This window comes from Kogia breviceps, chromosome X (genome assembly GCF_026419965.1).
Source record: "Kogia breviceps isolate mKogBre1 chromosome X, mKogBre1 haplotype 1, whole genome shotgun sequence".
Classification (NCBI taxonomy): domain Eukaryota; kingdom Metazoa; phylum Chordata; class Mammalia; order Artiodactyla; family Physeteridae; genus Kogia; species Kogia breviceps.
The window spans coordinates 14710370-14728429 of NC_081330.1; the positions used below are offsets into that span (position 1 = coordinate 14710370).

General features: G+C 42.6%; 1 protein-coding gene across 10 annotated transcripts in view; it reads left to right on the forward strand.

The window, feature by feature from the left end:
* MAP7D3 (MAP7 domain containing 3) overlaps window positions 1-18060 on the forward strand; it is a 36004-nt gene that overhangs the window by 17171 nt on the left and 773 nt on the right. The window contains exons 8-18 of one of the 10 annotated variants that reach the window (XM_067022978.1): window positions 2486-2955; window positions 3004-3909; window positions 4536-4666; window positions 4932-5140; window positions 9909-10041; window positions 11547-11682; window positions 12625-12729; window positions 13714-13767; window positions 15370-15472; window positions 16506-16701; window positions 17627-17898. In XM_067022978.1, the coding sequence (XP_066879079.1) occupies window positions 2486-2955; window positions 3004-3909; window positions 4536-4666; window positions 4932-5140; window positions 9909-10041; window positions 11547-11682; window positions 12625-12729; window positions 13714-13767; window positions 15370-15472; window positions 16506-16701; window positions 17627-17898 (2715 nt within the window). Of the gene's footprint in view, window positions 1-2485; window positions 3994-4535; window positions 4667-4931; window positions 5141-9908; window positions 10042-11546; window positions 11683-12624; window positions 12730-13713; window positions 13768-15369; window positions 15473-16505; window positions 16702-17626; window positions 17899-18060 lie in introns of all 10 variants that reach the window. The other 9 variants (XM_067022975.1, XM_067022976.1, XM_067022979.1 and 6 more) reach the window with 9 other exon arrangements.

Genomic DNA, 18060 nt, shown 5'->3' on the forward strand with positions numbered 1-18060 from the left:
ATATAGAAAAACAAATAATATCAAGGGAGAAAGTGTCCTACTCCACCCTTCTTTTTTTCTTAAAATGTGGAAGAATAACATTGAGTGGCTCTTTAGCTTTTAATTAACATAAAGATTGTTAGTAAGATAAAACAGATCTTCAGGGTTATGTGGATTTTCTCATTTATAGGTTACATATCATTTTAGACATGGCTTTAGGTAGTAAGTCCTTAGTAATGTAGAGCTCTAGTGCATTGTTCCCATCCTTTTTGTCTTTTTTTCTCCACTTTTTCCTTTCCAGAATATATCCCACCCCCTTTGCTTATTTTTATGTCAATATCCATATGATTAGTAAACCAAAGTGCTGTCATAGACTTTGTGGTAGTGCAGCTTTACTTCTCTTGGTTCAAATTCCCAACTTTGTTTTATGCCTAGATGTGTGTCAGATTATTTTCTACCAGTCTCCCCTCAGTCTATTGTAAGGTATTCTAATTACTTTCATTTTATTTTAATATATTACTCCTATCAAAAACCTCAATATTTTGTCTTAAATTTCTGTAGCTATTAGAAATCTAGTTATTATACTTACTGTATTTTCTGTAGCACAGTCAGTGTTAAATAAGTGACTGTTTAGGCACATACAAGTATGTAAGTAAAATGCTTTCTCTACCAAAAGTGAGGGACTAAAAAATAACCGAGTCTTATATTTACCAAGTTTTTAGAAAGCCACCACCGAATACCGTCCTTAAAATGTTTACTTTAGGGAATTCCCTGGTGGTCCAGTGGTTAGGACTCCATGCTCTCACTGCCGAGGGCCCGGGTTCTGTTCCTGGTCGGGGAACTAAGATCCCAGAAGCCACGTGGTATGGCCAAAAAAAAAAAATTCACTTTATTATAAAGCAATAAACATTTAGCATAGAAAAATTTTAAATATTATTTTCTATTATTCCAATACCCACTGATAACTGAATATTTTCTTTACATTTACATATTTTTTAATAGAATGGGATCATAACCTGCTGTTGTTTAAACTCAACATATACCATTTTCTATGTCCAAAAATTGTATATTATTACTCTTAATGACTGTCTTAGTATAGTCAAGTTTTGTGTTAAATATTTAGTTTATATTTAAATATAATTATTAAATTATATTATTAAACAATGTTGTAGTAAGTAATCTCATACATACATTTTCATTTATTTATCTGACTTTTTCTTCAGAATAACCTAAATGTGAAATTGTAAGAACAAAGAGTGGACTTTTTATTTTAAAAAAATATTTATTGATTGATTGATTTGGCTGCGTCAGGGCTTAGTTGCGGCATGCAGGATCTTTTTGGTGGCGCACAGGCTTCTCTGGTGTTCACGCATGGGCTCAGTAGTTGCGGCATGCAGGCTCTCTAGTTGTGGCACGTGGGTTCTAGAGCGTGCAGGCTTAGGTGCCCAGCGGCATGTGGGATCTTAGTTCCCCAACCAGGGCTCGAACCCTTGTCTCCTGCATTGGAACGCAGATTCTTAGCCACTGGACCATCAGGGATGTCCCAAGTGTGTACTCTTTAGAATGGCTTTTGATACACTATTGCCAAAATGCTTCCCAGGGAGCATATACCAATGCATAGTTACACCAGCAGTGCATGAGGTTGCCTGGTTCCCAACATTGGTATTACCACTTTCCTCTATCTTAGCTGGTACCGGATATTATAATTTTTGTCCATTTGTTAGGCTAAAAATATTTAGATTGTTAAAGCTGGAAGAGACCTTGGAGTTCCAGCCCATTCTGATTAATGTCTTATTACAATTTTTAGTATGGGTGAGAAAATGTTCTTTTTTATACTCTATTTTAAAACAATCACATATAGAATGCCTTATGTAATCACCTGTAATGGTAACATCCCTGGCCTTGGTGACAGTTTAGATTACTTTTTTTTTTTTTTTTTTTTTTTGCGGTACGCGGGCCTCCCACTGTTGTGGCCTCTCCCGTTGTGGAGCACAGGCTCCGGACGCGCAGGCTCAGCGGCCATGGCTCATGGGCCCAGCCGCTCCGCGGCATGTGGGATCCTCCCAGACTGGGGCACGAACCCACGTCCCCTGCATCGGCAGGTGGACTCTCGACCACTGCGCCACCAGGGAAGCCCCTAGATTACTTTTAAAAAGCGTTGAAGGTCTTGTAATTTTCTATGAAAATCATTCTGAACTATAGTGTGATGAAAATAGAAATGGCTTACGGCAAACATCAGCTTTGGAGAAGCATCTTATTTTCATCTGGAGTGGACTCTTGTTTCCACAATGCCTCTCTTGGTGGTGGTGCTGCTTCTGAAGTACCAACTTTGCCATGCTTCTGTTCTGTGTCTGTGATCCATTTCAGTAAACATTTCTGTGTTGTGTGTAATCCCTGTCATTTCCTAATAAATGGAGTCTCTTTTTATATCGTTACATGGTACATTTTTGTCTCATCAAATTTCTAGCTGTGTGGAATTTCACTCTCTGTCCTCATTTACTTACAGGCATCCACAATATATTCCAATGTGTAAACATGCCCCTGCTTAAGCATAGCAGTGGTGAATTGAAGAGTACCATGGTGCCTCACAAGTCAGCGCTGGTAATACCTCCCCAGGAGAAAGTAGACACACCCTCCAAGACAAGCGTGGAAGCGGCCCCCAAGGCGAGTGTGGAAGTGCCCCCAAGGGTGAGCGTGGAAGCACCCCCCGAGGCAAGCATGGAAGCACCCCGTGAGGCGAGCGTGGAAGCACCCCGTGAGGCGAGTGTGGAAGCACCCCCCGAGGCGAGCTTGGAAGCACCCCCCGAGGCGAGCTTGGAAGCACCCCCCGAGGCGAGCTTGGAAGCACCCCCCGAGGCGAGCGTGGAAGCACCCCGCGAGGCGAGCGTGGAAGCACCCCCCGAGGCGAGCTTGGAAGCACCCCCCGAGGCGAGCGTGGATGTACCCCCCGAGGCGAGCCTGGAAGCACCCCCTGAGGCAAGCTTGGAAGCACCCCCTGAGGCAAGCTTGGATGTACTCCCTGAGGCGAGCGTGGAAGCACCCCCCGAGGCGAGCGTGGAAGCACCCCCCGAGGCGAGCGTGGAAGCACCCCCCGAGGCGAGCGTGGAAGCACCCCCCGAGGTGAGCGTGGAAGCACCCCCGGAGGTGAGCATGGAAGCACCCCCCGAGGCGTGTGCAGGAACACCCCCCGAGAGCGTGGAAACATCACCTGAGGCAAGTGAGGATCTGTCCCTTGAGGCAAGTGTGGATCCGTCACCAGAGGTGAGCATGGACTCATCCCCAGAGATGAACGTGGACTCGTCCCCAGAGGTGAGCACGGGAGCGTCATCTGAGGCGCGCGTGGAAGCATCTCCTGAGGCGCGCGTGGAAGCACCCCCCGAGGCGAGCTTGGATGTACCCCCCGAGGCGAGCGTGGAAGCACCCCCCGAGGCAAGCTTGGAAGCATCCCGCGAGGCGAGCATGGAAGCACCCCCTGAGGCGAGCTTGGAAGCACCCCCCGAGGCGAGCATGGAAGCACCCCCCGAGGCGGGTGCAGGAACACCCCCCGAGAGTGTGGAAACATCACCTGAGACAAGTGAAGATCTGTCCCTTGAGGCAAGTGTGGATCCGTCCCCAGAGGTGAGCATGGACTCATCCCCAGAGATGAACGTGGACTCGTCCCCAGAGGCGCGCGTGGAAGCATCTCCCGAGGCGCGCGTGGAAGCATCTCCCGAGGCGCGCGTGGAAGCATCTCCCGAGGCGCGCGTGGAAGCATCTCCCGAGGCGCGCGTGGGAGCATCTCCCGAGGCGCGCGTGGGAGCATCTCCCGAGGCGCGCGTGGGAGCATCTCCCGAGGCGCGCGTGGAAGCATCTCCCGAGGCGCGCGTGGAAGCATCTCCCGAGGCGCGCGTGGAAGCATCCCCAGAGGAGAGCACAGAAGTGCCCTCTGAGGCAAGTATGGAGGCGCCCCCTGAGGCCTCCCCTGAGGTGACCATGGGAATGACTTCCAAGCTGAAAATGAAAGACTCTCCACAGGTTTGACAAGTGCCTTTCATTGAGAAATTTTCTATTAAAATCTGTATGTTTTGTTGTATAGATTATGATAGGTCAGATTTCACAACATAAGCAACTTATTTATAGTGTTCTGTGATAAAATAAATTCACTTTAATAATCTAAAATTATATGATATTCATTGTTGCAGAGTTTACCCCCCAAAGCTGGAATATTAGTTAATTTTTAGTAGAAGAGACAAAATAAAGCAGTTTATATGAACTGTGTTTCTAAACTCTGAAGGAATGTTTTTGAGAACTATTGCAAACCTCAATTAGGATTTAAAAATAAAAGTAGGTTTTGAAGTAAAAGAATTCTTTTAAATTATTTCTATGGCATGCTTGAATTGTGTAATATAAATTGTTAGTCTGGAAGAATGTATCTCTGTATCTAGTTCTCATGCATGAAAGGAAAATTGAGAGTTTAAGGAGCTATAATTATGTTATTCAAAATATTTTTCTCTTGAAAAGCCAACTGCAAAAGGTAATGGTAGTAATTTCTTATCTGATTGTATTGATCTGTTCAGAAATCAGAAACGGACAAACAGGCCTCAAACCCGATTACGAAGAAGCGCCTACCACCATCACAGATACCGTGTTATAAATGGTCATCTTCTCCTACAAGCAGGTGGCGTCCTCCATCTCCCATCAGTGCTAGGTAAGTAGCTTATTTGCCACTGTTCCTGATACATATTTTACCAGGATAAATTTCACATCAGTGTTTCATAAATAATATAGTATGCATGGTAATGTAAATATAAAGGGAAAAGCCTTTAAAAATGGATTTACCTTTGTCTGTTATAAAATATCATTATATCATAAAGTCAGGACATTATAGTTTATGAAATGGTACACTAAAAATCATCACATATGTATTACAAAACCATACTAGGCTTCCCCCATTAACTATTACTTTTTCCCAGCAGGCAAATCCAAAAGAATCGGCCCCCGTCACCTTCACCCGTCACGTCAAAACAGTCGACACAGTTTTCTTTTTCCTGTAGAGTAATTCCTATGCAGCGTACCGTATTTGCACAAAATGCATTAGGTACTATTGGAATGAAAAGTGAAGCCATCTCTAACACCATTAACAGCTCTGAGGCTGCAAGCCAAAAGGATATGATCTGTGAAGGTGAGTTCCTTCACTGAGAAGTCCATTTCAGCAACACAGAAAATCTTATGGTAGTTTGGGAACTGTCAACGTCATTTTATTCTCCAGTTCAGAAAACTTTAGGAAGTGGACTTTCTTTTAAATAAAGAGAATTTCACCAGTCACACTGGCACACTGCTTTTTTTTTCTTGCTGGAACTTCTTACCCCCATTTTTGAAACTGATGTTGGAATTATGGGTGGGTTGGATGAGCGCCATGGTCTAGGTGGTCCCTGCAATTCCTTCCAGCTCCGATAGTGGGTGGCCCTAAGGTATTTTCCATCCTTGGAGAGAGCACTCCAGCCACTTGTGGCTGAGCAGGTTTCCTTCAGGAGCTGTATGGCAGTTTCCGTACATAAACCATACATGTGTCAGGTCAGTATGTGGGTTCCAAAAAGTATCATATTGGTAATTTGCCATTCTTTTTTTTAACTGAAGTACAGTTGATTTACAATGTTGTGTTAGTTTCTGGTATACAGCAAAGTGAATCAGCTATATATGTATTCTTTTTCATATTCTTTTTCATTATAGGTTATTACAAGATATTGAATGTAGTTTCTAGTGCTATACAGTAGGACCTTATTGTTTATCTATTTTATATATAGTAGTTCATATCTGCTAATCCCAAACTCCTAATTTATCCCTCCCCCTGCTCCTTTCCCCTTTGGTAACCATAAGTTTGTTTTCTATGAGTCTGTTTCCGTTTTTTTTTAAATTTTAATTGAAATATAGTTGACTTACAATGTTGTGTTAGTTTCAGATGTACAGCAAAGTGATTCAGTTATACATATATATATAAACATACACATTCTTTTTTTACATTCTCTTCCATTATAGGTTATTACAAGATATTGAGTATAGTTCCCTGTGCTATACAGTAGGTCCTTGTTGGTTTTCTGTTTTATATATAGTAATGTATATATTTCAATCCCAAACTCCTAATTTTTAAAAAAATTTTATTTAATTATTTATTTTTATGGCTGTGTTGGGTCTTCGTTTCTGTGCGAGGGCCTTCTCTAGTTGTGGCAAGCAGGGGCCACTCTTCATCGCGGTGCGTGGGCCTCTCACTATCATGGCCTCATTGCGGAGCACAGACTCCAGACGTGCAGGCTCGGTAATTGTGGCTCACGGGCCTAGTTGCTCCGTGGCATGTGGGATCTTCCCAGACCAGGGCTCGAACCCGTGTCCTCTGCATTGGCAGGCAGATTCTTAATGACTGCGCCACCAGGGAAGCCCCCAAACTCCTAATTTATCCCTCCCCACCCCTCCCCTTTGGTAACCATAAGATTGTTTTCTATGTCTGTGAGTCTATTTCTGTACTGTAAATAAGTTCATTTGTATCATTTTTTTAGATTCCACATATAAGCAATATCATATTTTATTTGTCTTTCTCTGTCTAGCTTACTTCACTTAGTATGGTAATGTCTTGGTCCTAATACGTTGCTGCAAATGGCATTATTTTGTTCTTTTTTATGGCTGAGTAATATTCCATTGTATATATGTACCACATCTTCTTTATCCACTCCTCTGTCGATGGACATTTGGTTTGCTTCCATGTCTTGGCTAATGTAAATAATGCTGCTGTGAACAATGGGGTGCATGTATCTTTTCGAATTAATGGTTTTCTCTAGATATATGCCCAGGAGTGGGATTGCAGGATCATATGGTAGCTCTATTTTTAGTTTTTTAAGGAACCTCCATACTGTTCTCCATAGAGGCTCTACCAATTTACATTCCCACCAGCAGTGTAGGAGGGTTCCTTTTTCTCCACACCCTCTCCAGAACTGATTGTTTGTAGACTTTTTCATGATGGCCATTCTGACCGGTGTGAGGTGATATACCTCATTGTAGTTTTGATTTGCGTTTCTCTGATAATTTGTGGTCTTGAGCATCTTTTCGTGTGCCTTTTGGTCATCTATATGGCTTCTTTAGAGAAATGTCTATTTAGTTCTGTCCATTTTTTTATTGGGCTTTTGGTTTTTTGTTACTGAGTTGTATAAGCTGTTTATATATTTTGGAAATTAAGACCTTGTAGGTCACATTATTTGCAAATATTTTCTCCCAGTCCATAGGTTGTCTTTTTGTTTTGCTTATGGTTTCCTTTGTTGTGCAAAAGCTTATAAGTTTGATTAGGTCCCATTTGTTTATTTTTGCTTTTATTCCTATTGCCTTGGGAGACTGACCTAAGAAAACATTGCTATGATTTATGACAGAGAATGTTTTGCCTATATTCTCTTCTAGGAGTTTTATGGTGTCCTGTTTTATATTTTAATAGTCTTTAAGCTATTTTGAGTTTAATTTTGTGTATGATGTGAGGGAGTGTTCTGACTTCATTGACTTACATGTGGCTGTCCAGCTTTCCCAACACCACTTACAGAAGAGACCGTGTCTTCTCCATTGTATATTCTTGCCTCCTTTGTCAAAGATTAATTGAGCATAGATACGTGGGTTTATTTCTGGGCTCTCTATTCTGTTCCATTGATCCATATGTCTGTTTTTGTGTCCGTACCACACTGCTTTGATTACTGTAGCTTTGTAGTATTGTCTGACGTCTGGGAGGGTTATGCCTCCAGCTTTGTTCTTTTTCCTCAGGATTGCTTTGGATATTCTGAGTCTTTTATGTATGGTTTCATAAAGATTTTAGGATTATTTGTTCTGGTTCTGGGAAAAATGTCATGGGTAATTTGATAGGGATCACATTAAATCTGTAGATTGCTTTGGGTAGTGTGGCCATTTTAACAATATTAATTCTTCCAATCCAAGAGCATGGGATATCTTTCAATTTCTTTAAATCATCTTCAGTTTCCTTTATCAGTGTTTTATAGTTCTCAGCATATAACTCTTTTATCTCCTTAGTCAGATTTACTCCTAAGTGTTTTATTGTTTTTGATGCAATTTTAAAAGGGATTTTTTTTCCCTTTCTGATACTTCATCATTAGTGTAAGGAAATGCAACGGATTTCTGTACGTTAATCTTGTATCCTGCTACTTTGCTGAATTTGTTTATCAGTTCTAGTAGTTTCTGTGTGGAGTCTTGTGTGGGTTTTCTATATATAATATCATGTCAGCTACATATAATGACAATTTTCCTCTGCTTCCAATTTGGATACCTTTTATTTCTTTTTCTTCTCTGATTGCTATGGCTAGGACTTCCAATACTGTTGTTGAATAGAAGTGGTGAGAGTGGGCATCCTTTTCTTGTTCCAGATTTTAGCAGGAAGGCTTTTAACTTTTCACTTTTAAGTATTAGATTGGCTGTAGGTTTGTCAAAGCTTTTATTATGTTGAGATATGTTCCCTCTATACCAACTTTGGTAAGAGTTTATCATGAAGAGATGCTAAATTTTGTCAGAAGCCTTTTCTGCATCTATTGAGATGATCATGTGGTTTTTGTCATTTCTTTTGTTGATGTGGTGTATCACATGGATTGCTTTGCATTTGTTGAATCATCCTTGTGACCCTGTGATGAATCCAACTTGATCATGGTGTATGATCTTTTTTGTGTCGTTGGGTTTGGTTTGCTAACATTGTTTTTGAGAATTTTTGCATCTGTATTCATCAAAGATATTGGGCCTGTAATTTTCTTTTTTGGTATTATTACATGCATTCTTCTTTTTTTTTTGTAGTACGTGGGCCTCTCACTGTCATGGCCTCTCCTGTTGCGGAGCACAGGCTCCGGACGCGCAGGCTCAGCGGCCGTGGCTCACGGGCCCAGCCGCTCCGCGGCACGTGGGATCCTCCCAGACTGGGGCACGAACCCGTGTCCCCTGCATCAGCAGGCGGGTTCTCAACCACTGCGCCACCAGGGAAGCCCTACATGCATTCTTAATATCCATTGACATTACTTAATTTTAAATACACTTGTGAATTTTGCTTTTTGAAGGAATTCCACTGTGAATTCTTTGTAACAGAAATGATCTTTTTATTACAAATTATTTATTCCTGATTTTTTGAAATCCTCATTTTTGTATGTAGTTTATTTAAAACAAATTCATCATACTTAAAACAAGTTCGTCACATGAACTAAAATGTTATGCCTCCATGTGGTCACCTTATTTTACTGATAGTCTTGGTTCCTTTGGTTATCTACAGTTAGCCACTTTATGATCAACCAAATATATTAGCATACTATTATCAACAGTTAGCTAAACAGTATTTATTTAGTAAAGATGATGCACAATGTATGCTGGATATATTATTTTTTTTAATCGAGTAATTAAGATTTGTACACTTCAGGGAATTCCCTGGCGGTCCAGTGGTTAAGGACTTGACGTTTTTACTGCCAGGGCCCAGGTTCGATCCCTGGTCAGGGAACTAAGATCCTGCCAGCTGCATGGCATGACAAAATAACTTAAAAAATAAAATATCTGTACACTTCATTTGGACCTAGCATAAGCTTGTCTTCCTCTATATTCAGTATATCTTAAGTTTTTTCCCATAGAGGCAATTCAGTCAGGTATCTCAAAACAGCTAAACCAAAGCAGGAGTACATTATTTCATTTTGGAACAGGTAGTTGTTAAAAATCAACAATATGCTGCTTCTGTTGTTGGGGGGTGGGGGTGAGGGGAGTGGGAGCTGGGCTTTTGAACAAGAGCTGGTTACATAAATCACTTATAGTTTATTTATACATTTTAGACCACGGACATACTGTTTGGTTTATTTTAACATCACAGGTTGTCTTGCACCTCTTTGTTGGACTTAGAGGCAGTAAGTTCCCTAAACTTAACTGTTTTACATGTCAATTTAAATTAGAGTCTGGTAATAAAAGCACACCAGGGCCTATGAATGCTGAGGAGGCAACAAAAATTTTGGCAGAGAAACGACGCCTTGCTCGTGAACAAAAAGAAAAAGAGGAAGAAAGACTACAAAAAGAGATGGAACAAAGGTTGGCACAAAATCATCCTTTCTATACTGTAAATCTTGGCTGGGGCCTGAATTCTGGAAGTCACACTTTATCCTCAAGTTAGATGTATTATAAATTCTCAAATAGTAACTGACTTTTTCTTCAGTGTGAATCAGAAATGACTCGTCGCCTTCTAAACAAATGTGGGGAGCATTTCAAGCAGACAGGACGCTGGTGTGTAGATGAGTGTATGGTCCTTTTTAGTCTCTTTGTGTCATGTGCCGTCAGCTGTGCTGTAAAGATGCATAGAGACCTGAACGCACGTCGGGGGCCTGGATCTCAGTGGGAGCACCTGAGTGATCACACAAGACTCTCTGTTGCCATTCACTGGCATCAGCCCCTTTCTTTATTTCAAAAGTCCTTTATAACTTGAGAATTTGTAAACCTGTTTAAGAATAAGTTGTACACATCATGACCCTTTCCTACTAAATACTTCCGTGTATACTTCCTAAGAACAAAAGCATTTTCTGACATAACCAGAGTATAATAACTAATATAAGGAAATTTATTATTTTATTTTCTTATTCAGAGTCAGCAGTTCAATTTGCCATTTGTCCCAGTGACATTCTTTATACGGTTTTTTTTTTTTTTTAGTTCAGAATTCAATCCTTAGATGGTTCATAAAAAATAATATATATACACACGTAGAGTTAGTAACTGGTAAAGCAACTTTGCTTGAAACGTTTTTGTAAGTTTGAAAATAAAAAGTTACCAAAAAAAGAAAAAAATTGTAAACCTGGAAAGGACACTTCTTGTGTTTTACTGGGTTTCCAATGACGTGTGGGCTGCCATTGTCATGTACAGTTGTGTGCATTCTACCTCAATCTAAAGGTTTCTTGATCTTGGATCTCAAGGCCCATTTGATTTGGGGCCTTCTAATGGAAACCTCTGTCCACTGCCTGCAAAGAATAACTAGTCCTGACTTTGTTTTTAAGGATTAAGTGTTTCTGAATCACAGTCACATGCTTTCCATGTACCTTATATGGGTTTGGGAGAAAGGAGGGGGAGACGTTGTGAATAGAAAAAAACCCCTATAACTTGAAGAATATTATTCATTGCTTCATGTAAACAAAGCTAGTTTAACATTTTAAAAGCCCTGAGTACCAGTCATTGTAGACGGGGCTTTTCTCCTCTGAGCACCACCAGACTCTCCTCTAATTTCTGTCTCTCACACCCCCATGTGAGACTGGGTGTGAGCATACGTCTAAAACAGTTAAGAAGGAGTGATTTTATATATGTGTGTGTGTGCACGCGCGTGTGCATTTGTGTTTTAAGACGCAAAGTAGCCCACTACTTGATAGAAATCTTTTTCTACTCCCAAGGGCTAGTTTCCCCCATTTAAAAAAGATGAAATTATGCAAATCCTGTGTAGTAACAACACAGAAAAAGTGGTGAATCTGGTGTAAATAGAAATTGTATTACGATACACAAGCAGCTTTACTATAAAAATACACATAATAAGAGTTATTTAAATATTCTATCATCAGGAAAATGAAAGACATAGCAAAGAAAGCCAATGAAGGCCAACAAGAGGAGTTCCCAAAATTTGGAGATGGGCAACCACCAGAGGAGATAAAGAAGAAAGGAAGTCAAGAACAAGAAGACCAAAAAGTAGAACACCAGGTTTGTCCGCTCCCCACTTGATCAAGGGATGAGAACCAGATTCTAAAATTCAGTAGAAACCCAAAGCAAAAGTCTATTTCTCCAAGACAGAAAACAAGCAGATGCTACACGCTCTGGTTGCATTCACATTACAGTCTCGCTATTACCAGTGTCTCTGTGAGTTGTTCTCAGCCACCCTTGGCCGAATCCCAGAATGTTTTCCAAGTGAAACAAAAGCAGAAAGCAGCAAATTACAGATGAGTGGTCCTTTAGTTTGTCTCCATAAATAATATTACAGCTTGGTTTCGGGAAATCCAGATCGCTCACAGAGATTAAACGTTCTGTCTGAGTTTTCCCAGCCCTGCATTCTGTGGTGACACTTAACACCTGCGCCACAACAGATGAGATACAAATTATGAATGCCTCATCAGATTCACTGATGACAATGTCACCCATGTAAATTTAAATCACCAGGTAAATAAACCCCCAAACTGAGCTCAGACTATACTCAGTTTATTATTGTAGCCTAATTTATATTCCAGTTTTAGTGTATCATTTATCAAAATCAATTAATATGTTACATAAATGATTGTATGCATTTGCATTCCTCGAGAAAGTACCTTTAGGAATCCTCTTGCTGCTTTTGAGAAGTGTAAGACTTGGCTTCTGATGCCTGTGTCAGTGGAAGACTATACAATCACATACATACTTGAAACGATTGTGGTCTGACAGCCCTGAGGTCCTGAAGGGGATTAACGTGGCTTGTAAATCCTTGTGATAATACTTAGGCTAGTTGTGTATATTTTTGCTAATGCTTTTAAAACTGTTGATCCATGAATGTTACATATGTGGGTACTCTCAATCAAAAGGTTACATTCTTTTATTCTGGACAACATCTTACTGTTTCACTGATGTCACTCAGATGTATTGAGATTAAATGATATTTTTATACAAATTTTCTAGAAAAGTGATGCCAAAATAAAAGCTCAGGAGGAGGCTGACAAACGCAAGAGGGAGCACGAGAGACTTATGTTACAGAATTTGCAGGAGAGATTAGAAAGAAAAAAGGTACTCCTTCTCTCTGTTTGGGGGGTTTGCTTCTTTGTTTAAAACAGTTGTTGGGCACATTATATCAAAACATGTTTTTGAAAATGACAAGTAAGTGATATGCTAGCCTTGGTTGTTTTCCCTCTGTACTCTTCGTATCCAAGGATCTGACCCCTTCTCCCTAGAATGCTCTCCTCTTACGGATCATACCTCTCCCTCGTGGACCACCGATGACCATTACAGGGATATCTGTATACAGCAAATCTCGGGGAACAAAGCTCCTTTGAACAGAGTCACTCAGGGCATGGTAGGGGTTGGTGGAAGTTAGAGTTTTTTCTAGACTGGCTGGAAATTGCAGCAGCTGCCTGGGAAGAAGCAGAAGGTGGAGGCTTCCCTGAGAGGCCAAGGTGCAGGCTGTTCGCAAGGTGGGGCCTCGCTTTGTGCGACGCTCGTGGCTTGTGTGGGAGCAAGAAAGGCCCTGGGCCAGGCAGGGTACTTCACGGCGCCTCTGTCAGGAGATCAGTCACCCTGAGGAGGCCAGAGAGCTGCAGCTCTCCTCGCCTTCAGGAAAGAAGGGAGCTCTTAGCCCTCCTGTGTGTGCTCCTTCTAGTAACAAAACCTCTGGCGGGGTTGCATTGCTGGGGTGCATTCTTTTCAGTAACTCTGCTTCACTCGTGGTCTGTTCAGACTAAAATCATGTTCACAAGTTCTAATTGGTTTGCAATAATATGTGCTTAGTCTAAGTAATAAACTTCCACGTCAGCAAAATCAGGAGTGAGAAGTCATTTGGATTTCTGTGTTAGGATAACAAGTACACCCGTCACTGCTCCGGGTGGTTTCTAGATGATCATGAAACGGGGCTTGAAGGAAGGCACAATATCAGTGACTGCTCCAGTGCCACAAATATTGTCTGCTTCTGGAACATGCAAATAATAAACTTCTTCAGGACCAGTGTTTTGTTTTTAATGTGTTTTCATGTTTGAATTTTTATTTTCCTTTAAATAGAGAATTGAGGAAATTATGAAGCGGACAAGAAGGCCAGATTCGAATACCTCAAAGGTAGTCTGTGTGCTCCTACCAGCAGTGTACAAGAACTCCTGTTGCTTCACTTTCTTTCCGACTTTTTAATTTTTGCCCATCTCTGGTGGTAATGAAATAACATATCACATTGGCATTTCCCCGATTATTAAAAAGGTTGAGCATGTTTTCATACCTTTAGTTAGCTTTCATGTTTTTTCTTGTATGGAACGCTTGTTTAGGTCTTTTGCCCAAAACTTTCTGGCTGACTTGTCTTTTCCTTACTCATTGGTAGTTCTTTAAGTGTTCTAGAAACTTCTTTCTTGCTTGTATGTGTTGCAGATATCTTCTCCCAGTTTGTGGCTTGTCTTTTCTTCTTGCTGTCTGCTGCTACATAGAAGTTCTTGATTTTCACATCACTGAATTTATCAGTATTTTTGGATGACTAATGGAGTCGGGTGCCTTATTGGCCATTTGGAGATTCACTTTGGGGAAGTGCCTTTTCAGGTCCTTTGCCCCTGCTTCCATTCAGTCACCTGCCTTTTCCCTATTGATCTGTAGGAGATTTTATCTGCTCTGCTTGTGAGCCCTTTGGACATCTGTACTGCAGTTATTAGCCCCTGTGCAGTAGTTTGCCTGACACTCTCATAATGTCTTTTGATGAACAGAAGCTTATTTTAATGAACTGAAATTTAGCAGTTTCTTTCCTTTATGGTTAGTGCTTTCAGGGTATATCTCATAAGTATTTGTTTACCACCACCCTTCCCCCTCCGGCCCCAGTGTCCTGTCTTTTGATGGTTTGCATGCATCTAAGGTCTCTTTCCCCCAGATTCTGTGTTCTTTACCCTCTGAGCTACAAAACTGATATTTTGCCTATTTGCAGTTGCCCAGTTGTGGTCACTCATATCATGAAAATTTAGAATAGAAATGTCATTCCTGAAAAGTGCTGGGAGTTGCCATCTCAAGGATCATTTAGCCCATTGGCCTGAGACGCCCTGCCTCAAGCAGCAGCCAAGAACTTTTTTAGCCAAGGCCCCACCTTGGCAGAGCCCCCATGCCAGCCCAAAGCTGTTGCCCCTTGGCTCCCACTCAGCGACGTCTTTCATTCTTGAGTGGCTTTCCCTAGCTGCAGGACACGGGCCACCTGTCCTGTCCTCTGTAGATTCTGTGGGCCAAAGAGGTTAGATTCTTTTTTTTAACCTTTTAACTGAAATGACAAAAATTAGCCATCAATCCAGGTGTGAAATCTGTCTTTTAAAAAAAAAAATTATTTGTTTTTATTTTTGGCTGCATTGGGTCTTCGTTGCGGCGAGCGGGGGCTACTCTTCGTTGCGGTGCGCGGGCTTCTCATTGTGGTGGCTCCTCTTGTTGCGCATCACAGGCTCTAGGCGCACGGGCTTCAGTAGTTGTGGCTCACGGGCTCTAGAGCGCAGGCTCGGGAGTTGTGGCGCACGGGCTTACTTGCTCCGCGGCATGTGGGATCTTCCCGGGCCAGGGCTCGAACCCACGTCCCCTTCATTGGCAGGCGGATTCTTAACCACTGCGCCATCACGGAAGCCCTGAACTTTCACTGTCTTCTTTGAAATAACTAAGTCAGGATGACTGACTATTAGATGTAATCATGACTTTCATTTTTCATGGTAGGCTACAGAGACATTCAGCAATGATGCATATGAGGAGGACGAGGCAGACGATGAGGACGAGCCAGAAAGTGGCAGTGATTCCTTTGATGACATGCATCCATCAGGTTTGCTTGCCTTCTGAGTTCTGTTAGTCACTATTTAGAAGCTGAACTGTCTAGGCTCATCCAAAGGTTTCTCTACTTCTGAGCTGTGTGGATTTGAGCAGGTTACTCAACCTCTCTGTTCAGTTTTCCCATCTGAAAAAGGGGAAGCTAATGTTGTCCTTTCCCTAGGGTGGGCATGAGATTGCACTGAGATCATGTAGTGCTAACAGTGCCTGACACATAGCAAACTCTCAATAAATATTAGCTGCTGCTACAGCTGTTACTGTGTTTCGGGTTGTGCTGAGAGACTGTAAATGGCAGCTCTTTCTCAGCTCAGTGTGAGGCTTATTAGCATCTCGCAGTTCAGGACCTTGTGGCGCATTCATGACTGATCATAGGTAGAACGCCACTCCCCGCCTCACTGAGAGAAAATGAGAATCACGTAGTGATATGAGTGCCCCTAAGTATTGTTGAGTCTCGTTCATTCCCTGGTGAGTAGGAGCCACTTAGTGGCCGCAGTAATGGCATTTGAGAAAACACGATTCGTTCACCCTTTATGGCGTAGCGGGTATCGAACACACAAGTCGGGCACTCTGCTAGCTACTGGGGCCTCAAGGAACCACAGACCGTGGTGCCGCCACAAGCTGGTCACACTTAAAAGAAGTTTGGCCAGAATGCCACGAGAACGGAGCAGTAGGGGCAGCTGAGCTGTAGGCTCCACCTTAGGGCGTTGGCAAAGGTTGAGGCCGGAGGCGAGACTAAAAGAAGAGGCTCATCAGGAAGGAGGCGCAAGAAGCGTGCTGCCATCCTGCCCTCTGGCCGTCATTCTCTGCTGGCAAAGGAGAGAGGGCAAGTTCCTTCAAGGTGGGGCTTTGTGCTTTGAGGGCTGGCTGGGCTTGTGCCCTGGGCAGTAGCCCAGGCCATGGCTCCGGGAAGTGCTGCCATGAGACAGCTCCTGCCTTCAGGCAGGCTTCCTCCCGAGCCGGCAGGCACCTTGCTTGTCTTGTTGAAACTCCAGTTTTAATCTTGTTGCTCTTTTTTTTTTCCCCTCTAGCTTTTATAAATGGCACGGAGTCATCCACAAAACCCAAAACACATTTAAAAAATGTGAAGAACACTCGCAAGCTGGTGTTTTTAGATGCGACTTCTAGCTACATCCGTAAAGAGACAAAAACACTTTTAAATTGTGACATGAAAACCTTCAGACAAAAAAGAGTGAAAGACCCTTTGAATCAGACAAAGAGTGCCAGGTGAGTCCCTAGGTGAGTTCATCAGAATACGCTTGGAGAGGTTATGATTGGCGTTCTTAGAAGGATGCATGAGATTATTGACTGAGCTCTTAGTTTGTACCAAACACTGTGTCAAGCACTTGACTTATAGAAACAAACTAATCCCCACAGCAGCCTTGCTTAGTAAGGCTGGGCACCCCTATTTTTACAGGCAAGAGAACTCAGGCGTGCAGAGATTATGGGCCTTATTTGCTCAACATCCCACTGTTCAAGGGCAGAGCCCAAATTCAAACCCAGATACACCTGACTCCAAACTGTTTTTATTCGTGCTGGCTAGTGTTGTCTCATACAGTCAGGGGAGGGGACACTGACTGAGTGACTACAGTATACCAGGCATTTTAACTATTTTAATTCTCGTGGCAACTCTGAGTTTGATATTAAAGTCCTCACTGTGCATATGGGAAACTGAGGGTCAGAGGTTAGGTCAGAAGAACAGGACCAGATTCCTGGAAAGGAAGGCTCCTTGGGCGATGGCCTGAAAAGGCGTTAACCTGCAAGGCCTGTGGAAACAATCTGCTAAGAGACTCACTCAGTGATGGCGTGGAAAGAGCACTGGAGCTGCCAAACCCACATTAGTCCTCACTCCGCCTTACTGACCGTGTCCCGGATCTGCTTGAAGTAGGGACAGCGTCCCTAGAGCCCTGCGTGCTCAGCTGCTCCCGGGGCCCCTCAGCGTCCCGTGGAACCCTAGGACCTGGGAGGACACAATTTGGAAACCAGTGTGTTCTGTGATCTCCAGGGTCCCTTCCATCCAGCCTTCCCATTCTGTGATTCTGAAAGTTTATTTATGTCCAAGGCATTTCTTAGAATTAAATTGTAAAGCTTCTTTCAGGCAAAGCCTTGGTTTGGGGATAATCCGGATTATAACCAAAATATCTCTTTCCAGATCCTCCACCAAAAGAACAGCCAACCGAGCAGCCAAAACCGGAAAGGCAGAAACCAGCAACACCGTGGGACCTTCCAAGAGCTTACATTCAGAGGCACAGGATTGGGTCTGTGACACGATTCCTGACATCACAAGCGAGACAGAACCACCTAAGTCCAGTATCCCTCCTGATAGCCGAAAACACCACCTGAAAGGTCCCATGACATCCTGCCTAAGTCACCAGCCGCCTATAGACAACAAGAAAACAAGCAGATCTGTTTCTGCTCCATCAGGTAAGGCCTCATCCCATCTTCACTTCATTTGAAAGGTAGTTGACCTTGAACCCTCCTGTGTTTCCAGCTGTTCCAGGGTTGTCTTGGTGAGGGAGAAGACAGTCGTTGGTCGAAAACTAGGTTGATGTCGAAGAGCCCTCCATTAAGTTAGTTTTGAGAGGG